The sequence below is a fragment of the Durio zibethinus genome, chromosome 23, assembly GCF_047325235.1.
Source record: "Durio zibethinus cultivar Kanyao isolate XHJ-2024 chromosome 23, ASM4732523v1, whole genome shotgun sequence".
In the NCBI taxonomy this organism is placed as follows: domain Eukaryota; kingdom Viridiplantae; phylum Streptophyta; class Magnoliopsida; order Malvales; family Malvaceae; genus Durio; species Durio zibethinus.
Genome location: NC_143184.1, coordinates 12,025,363 through 12,033,085, shown reverse-complemented (window position 1 = coordinate 12,033,085; position 7,723 = coordinate 12,025,363). Strand labels below are relative to the sequence as shown.

At 26.6% G+C, this 7,723-nt stretch overlaps 1 protein-coding gene across 1 annotated transcript; it reads right to left on the bottom strand.

Annotated features, from left to right (window-relative positions):
• Nucleotides 1–6,260: 6,260 nt before the first annotated feature.
• LOC111313191 (mitogen-activated protein kinase kinase kinase 20-like) lies at nt 6,261–7,256 on the bottom strand. The gene has a single exon (XM_022913867.2). It carries the CDS (start codon nt 7,254–7,256, stop codon nt 6,261–6,263), a length of 996 nt encoding a protein of 331 aa, XP_022769602.2.
• Nucleotides 7,257–7,723: the final 467 nt, after the last annotated feature.

Genomic DNA, 7,723 nt, shown 5'->3' with positions numbered 1-7,723 from the left:
TAATTCTTGGTACTCTGCCTAGATGTTGGAGAGTCACCAACAATTTTTTATAAAGAGTGTTATTTCATTTTAAGGATTGTTGTGTTAAATCTTAAGCGAAAAGAATTATTTCAAATTCTGCCTAGATATTGGAGAATTTTAAGATAATTCTTTAACTTAAAGATTTTCTCAATATTTTTAAATAAGAATTTTAGCAAAATTTTATTTATCCAAATGAAGAAAATTAGTGTTAAATTTTAAATTAAAACTATTTTTATTCAACACCGAAAATAGTGCGTAATTAAACGGTACCAATTTATGAGCGTTGTGGGGGTGCTAATCTTTCCCGACACGTAACCGACTCCTGGACCCAACCTAGTTTTTTGTAGACCAAAATTTATCTTTTTGATAAACTTTAAACTCATTTTTATAGTTTTATTAAAAAGATAAACTTTTGGGTGGCCAATCACACCCTAACAAAAATTGATGATGACTCCCTTTTATTTTTCTAGATTTTAAAACTTCTTTACGTCTAGCGGTCTCAAAACCATTATGACAATTTGTAAAGAAAGCATACAAACCCTTGCATGTAATTCTTTTAAATACTATGATTGCAAAAAATTTTAAATTGATTGTCAAACTTAAAATAAAAATTGATTGCATGCAAAATTTTAAGAATATTGTCAAATAAACAAACGGATTTGTTTAATATATACTTGTAATTCTAAGCATATGTTTCAATCTTTTCGTTAATAAAATATAGAAAAACTTGCCTACAATCCTTGCAAATCCTTTAACATTTTTACAAATTCATTTTGGAGAGAAAAAATCTATACTCTATCTTTTTTCACTATCTTTGCAACTTTTTCATCAAGTTCTAATATAAAGGTAAGGTACTTTTATTTATAATTGCTTAAAGCAGAAGAAACCCTCTTATTCAAAGCTCGCCATATTTCAAGCAATTTGGATAGAGCACAAGTTCCTATAAAGAGTAAATAGTACTTATTGGAAAAGTTTATACCATTTGCTTCTTAGCTTATTGCTAAGATAACACTAAGAAGCATATATATATATATATATGAGTTTGTATTTGATACACTATCAATGTATAGAATTTTTGATAAAATTTTCATCCTAAATAAAATCAATTTGATAAAAACAAATAAATGTAACTATATGCACCATTTAATTTATATTCATGTTGTCATATATGCATTTCATGCATTAATAATAAATGTAAAATACCAAAAGTAATAATTTTTTATAAAATTTTCATCCTAAATAAAATCAATTTGATAAAAACAAATAAATGTAACTATATGCACCATTTAATTTATATTCATGTTGTCATATATACATTTCATGCATTAATAATAAATGTGAAATACCAAAGTAATAATTTTAAAAGTTCTTCTAAAAAATAGAATAATCTTTCTAAAAAAAAGATCTTGAAAACCGTACCAAGATATTGGAGGAAATTTAAATAATTTTTTTTAAAGATTATCATTCTCATTTTTTACCAAAAATTGATTATAAAAATTTCTTAAACGAAGAATTGATTTTCTTAAATTTCGCTTAGATATTGGAGAATCAGAGAAAATTATCTAACATAAAATAATATAAATAAAATTTCTTTTATCACTAAATGTTATTCAAAACAAATGAATAAAGATGAAGAAATAAAATGGATACAATTAAAGGCTTATAGGATAAATTCAATTGATCATTGCATCTTTAAATTTGTATTTGTATTTGTATCTTTTAATTTATGTTTGCATCACTTATTTTCATGTACTACATTACTTGCATTTAGTTATTATCCAAAGAAATATATGGTAATAAATGGTGATTTTGAAAATTATTTTTTTAGAAATAAAAATGAATAGTCATAAGTAAAAAAATATTTTTTGGGACCCTACCTAGATATTAGAGGGCTTTTCCATAATTATTCTTTATAAAAGAATATTATGCCATATTTTAAGAATTATTATGACGGTTTTAAGTGGAGAAATATTTTTGAAATTTTACCTAAATATTAGGGAATTTAGGAAATGTTTCAAAGCTAAAGATTTTCCTTGTATTCCTAAATAAAATGTTTTTTTTTTAAGAAAGAAAGAATATTTTACAAAAATAGATGAAATTAAGGGAATTATTTTAAATATTAAGATTAAGATAATTTTTATCAATATTAATGGATAATATGTGACTAATTGGTATCATTTTTTAACGGATGTTGTAGGGGTGTTAATTTTTTCTCACGAGTAACCGAACTCTTGAACTAAAGTTTGTTTTCACAAATAAAACAAAAAATTATCTTTTTAATAAGTTTAACTAATTTTAAATTTTATTAAGAAGACAATTTTTTTTGGATTGCCAATCACACTTAGTAAAGAAAGATTAGTTACGATTGTCCCTATTTTGAAAATTTTAAAATATTCGTCTAGTGGTCCCCAAAATTATTATGACAAATTTTGCATTAAACAAATTACACTTAAACCATGTAGTATATCACAACGTAGACATTTCATTTTGTCTCAAAACCAAACCGATTGGGCTTAGATTAGCTTTAAGCTCAATTGTCAAATTTCGGATATTTATTTTTACTTTATCCATTTCTTTATTTAATATTTTGTATTTATTTTTTTTGTATATATCTTTATTATTATTATTATTATTTACCTTAATTTATCCTATTATTTATCTTTATTTATCTTTTATTTTATTTATCCTATTCTTTATCTTTAATTATTTGATTATCCATAAAAAATAATTAGGAATTAAAAGAAAAGGTTCAATGATGAGCCTGACGGAAATAGATGGAACTTTTATTTATTTGGGTGATAATTCATGCTATACCAAACTTGGATTTGAGTTGGGATTCTTAAAGATAAATTGTAGTTTTTTTTTTTTTTTGTGATAATGCGAAATTTTAAAAAGTGAATCCTAGATGATCAAAATTTCTTGTTATTTTCTTTTATAAATACTTAGCAACAATAAACAACAAATTCACAAGCATGATAGTAGAAATAAGAAAAAATAGTGGCAATTCAAGCTTGAATAGAAGTGTTTCAATTTTTAGATTAACACGTTGGAGTTTGTGTTGGTTTAAAATGAGGGAAAGATACGAGGACAAATATCTTAGGTTGTTAAAATTGATCAAATGACAAGTTTCTACAAGTTTTTGGAATTTTTTTTTGAAATTTTTGAAATTTTCTAATGAAAAACCCAATTTTTGGCATCATTTTTTAGTGCAGGTTAAATTTTTTTAATGAGTTTTCTTATAAAGGTTGAATTTTTCAATGAATTTTTAGGCAGAGTTTAATTTTTCAACCAGTTTTTTTACGAGATTTCCCAATTTTTAGCAATAGATTGTAGATTCTAGCATTGATATTCTTGTATTTTTCTAAATGCCAGAGAGAAGTTGGAGAGAACAAATCTAGAAAGAGAGGGACAAGAAAGTCTAAAAGAAAAAAAATTATTGCTTTTTATACTTGGTCAATATAACTTCATTTTGAGGAATTAATTTGCTGCCAACCCATGTGCAACTTGGCATGTTGACCTAACCCGTAATGTGACTCGACCTAGGAAACCCGTTTCCCAGTAGCTACTATTAAGTTGAGTTGTCGTTCCAAGTTGCCAAGCCGTATTACACCTTTAGAGCCAAGCGAAGCCGTTTTTCATAGTCGAGTCGAAGTTTTAAATATCTTTTATATATGTTTTTTTTCATTTTTTTCAAATTTATTTATTTATTTTATTTAGATATTTATCATATTTTAACAAAACATGTCTTTAAAAAAAGGATAATTTTTTTAAAAAAATATAATTTTTAAGGAAAAATAAAACAGTATTAACATATTAAAAGGTTAAAATTTTAAAACATTGATTTTGGTAAGTAAAACAATATTGACATATTGGAAGGTTAAAATTTTAGTAATAAATTTTAAGGGGTAAAAGCCTTACCAACATATTTAAGAGTTTATGATTTTGAAAAAAAAAAATTTAAATAAGATTTTACCAACATATTAAAAAATTTATTAATTTTAAAAAACATATGTTTCAAAGAAAAACTATAATTTATATGAATCCTACCCACTATATTGTAGGAAACTTTTTGACAAAAAATCTTACCAATATATTAAAAATATTTATAAAAATAAATAATTAAATGAGTAATTTATTTTATGAAAATTGATTTTGAATTTTCAATGATAGAATTACAAAGAACGTTGCAAATAACAATTGTTATGTAAATTCCTAGATAAGGAATTCTTATTAAATTTTATCAACATATGAAAGAATTTTGAAAAGATTTTCAATATTAAGATTCACATAAATCTCATTTGTCATAAACAAAAGTTTTCTATAATATATTAATGAATTTGAAGATAGAGTCGTTTCAAACATGATAAATAGTCTCATTAAATATTCTCAACGTGAGGAAATGTTTTAAAATTATTACCAATATATTGGAATAATTTGAGGATAATATCCACTAATTGATTATCTAGTAAGATTTTTAAGTTTTAGATAATACAAAATTAACTTGTACTACTTTTGGAAATGTATTGTAAGTGGCTAATTTTGGATAATACGAAATATACCTACCCTACATGTAACTATACTTTCAAACTCAATTTTGGTTTTATTAATTAAAATCTTTTTTTTTTAAAAAAATGAATCAAGCTTAAGATTTGTTTTTAAAATGAATAAATTCAATTAAGTAATTAATCATGCCTAAATAAAAAAATATTAATGGTGACTTTTAAAATTATGTTTAATAATAAATTTATGGCTTATAAATTATGATATATATACACAAATATAAATAAATTATAGAAGCATTGGTTGAATAAATTTAAAATTTAAAAAGATTTATCTGATCCCAAGAGTGGTTATTAAGTTGATATAAAGCGACTGTAGCCTGTCAATTGACTAAGCTCTCCTTTTTTCTTTTTTTTTTTTTTTTTCCTCTGCGGGAAGAGAATTACTAGGACTACTCGACTACCTTCAGTGACAAATACTGATGGTTTTTCATCTTTTTGCAACATTGGGTCTAGTAGAAAATCCATTCAAATCCAAATTAAGTACAATAAAAAAAATTCATAAAATTAGAGAACCCAACAAAAAAAAAATTCAAACCATCTTAAACTGATCTTTGCACACTAGTTGCTTGAGGTAGCGAGTGAGGAGAGCAACGAATTAAAGTGACTCCATTGAAAGGAGTAAGAGCTTATTTTTTTTTAGCTTCAGCAGGAAAAAAAAATCACCCTCCCCTTTTTCTAATATTACAGCATATTCTATTATGTGCTAGCTTAGGAAGAAAGATCGAATTGGTGAAATTTATCAGACCCTCAGCCAACTTCATTACCTTCAGATAAAAAGAAAACAATTTCGGTCAAAGATGAAAAGGAATCTCGAATGAGGATTACCATAACAAATGCCTAGAGAATTTAATTGTAATTATAAATATAAAAATGTTACAGATTTTTATTTCATAAAAAACTTGATTTATTTTTTATATCCATCACTGGCCAATAAAAAATCTGTTATAACCATCAAATGTGCGTACGTAAAGCATATGAAACATTGGAACATATCATCGATTAATTAGGTTCATGGTCTATGCAAGTATGCATGGTACGGTGATTAAAAGATTTCTAAATATCCAATTTCAATATACTATATATTTTATTTGTTTGATTAAATTAAGAAATTAACATTTAACTAAAAGTTTTCATAGCTCGAGTGATTCAATTAACACCTTAAAAACTTGGTGTAATTGGACTTGAGCTTGGCTCATCCAAATCAGTTTATTTTATGTTTATTATTAAGGTATTAATTACTAATATTTTAAAATATATTTTTATAATTAAAATTAAATAAAAATTATATACATTTATTTACTTATATATTATTAATAAAAAGAGATTTTTGAACAAAAGGTTTATCATGCAGTACCGCTGCCCATTAGGCCGTTAATTACTCAATTTGATAGAAAAAGTAGTTAACAATAAATAAACTTTAATGAAAGTGGATGGCCATGGACATATAGAAAATATACACTATATGTCAAGAACATTTATAAGCTTAAACTGTTAAAAGAACATAATACAATAATAAAAAGTTTGAAAATATTAATCCAAGACAAAGCCTAAAAGCAAACATCAGGTCTACTTTGATAACATGTTGGTTGCAACATAACCAAGAGGAAGAGGGTGGCTTTTTCAGGTTTCATCTGCATGTTGATTATGCCTTTGAATTCTTCAATTTGCACCATATTCCTAGACGCCCATCTTCATTACTTGCAACCTTAAGTTTTCAACCAAATCTCCTTCTGGTCCGAATTTGTCATCCTTTTGGAAACTCTTTGTGGATTGGATTAACGATTTGTCCTCGTCAAAAATTGTTGAAGAAAGGGCTGAGAAGAGTTGTGGGAGATTGCTTCCATACGAAAAAAAGCTGAACTCTGGCATAAGAAAAGAGTGGCTTAACAGCATATTAGCTATCCATCGTTGCTTGGGATCCCTAGCAAAACACTTTGTTAAGAAATCCTTCCCAATACTTGACATGTTTTCTGGGATTTTGGGTGATTCTCCATTCAAAAGCTTGTTTCTCAAATCTTTCAGGTTGCTATAGTTCCATGGCATTTTCCCACTAATCATCTCAACAATAATGCAACCGAGTGACCATATATCCAATGCACCACTGATTTCTCCCATCACAGATTCTGGTGACATATAATCTGCTGTACCTCGAAAACCATATTCCCAAAGTTGTGGAATATCTTTTTCCCCACATTGTCTAGCTAACCCGAAATCCGCAATCTTTAAAGTATTCAAATCAGAACCGGTCTGAGATGGAAAAACCAAAATATTTTCTGGTTTAAGATCAGAATGGATGTATCCTCTGTTGTGAATGTCAACAAGCCCTTCAAGAATCATTCTTGCATAATCCTTCACATCACATTCGGGTATTTTGCCCCCATACTTGTTCATCAAATCCAAGAGACTACCTCCAGATGCATATTCAAGAAATAAGTTATAAAAATACCCCCCATCTCGTTCAAAACTCGTGAAACCACCAAAACATTGAACAATATTTGGGCAACCTATAAACTTTTTAAATATTTCCCATTCCTTGGAAAGAGAAAAAGACTTTGTTAAAGGAGCAGATTTTACAGCAAACAGCCCAGAACAAGGAGAAGTCGTTTCCACCAAATGTACCACACCATATGCTCCCCTCCCAAGGACCTTAAGCTTCACTCCTTTCACCTCCATTCTATACTTTTCTTTCTTCTTCTCTGAACTTAAACGACTAGTTAATCAATGGTGGTATAGGGTTACGTACGTTTTATATAAACTTGTTGAATTAGGTCGGTTTCCTAATTCATCACGGAAGAATTCCAATTTGTATGTAAGCCGCCGTTAATTTAAGTCCAACCAATAAGCCCTTAGATTTGGGTTTATGTCGTATATATTTGGTCCGTCAGTTTATAATGAATATGCGACCCAAACTTTAATTATCCAGGAAGTAGTATATGGATATATAGGCTGAAATTTTTATTAAAAAAAATCAATATTTCAACTAAGCATAATAATTATTACTAACTTAATTTTAGAATAATCTTTTGACAATGGTCAGACTTAAATTTGAAAAAAAAAAAAACATAAAGATTTATTAGTATAACTCTATTTAACGAAATTTTCAAGTATAAGATGAATAAATGATGAAAATAAACATAAAT

Excerpts from the sequence above, each read along its gene's own strand:
- LOC111313191 (XM_022913867.2), bottom strand. The coding sequence starts at position 7,256 with ATGGAGGTGAAAGGAGTGAAGCTTAAGGTCCTTGGGAGGGGAGCATAT.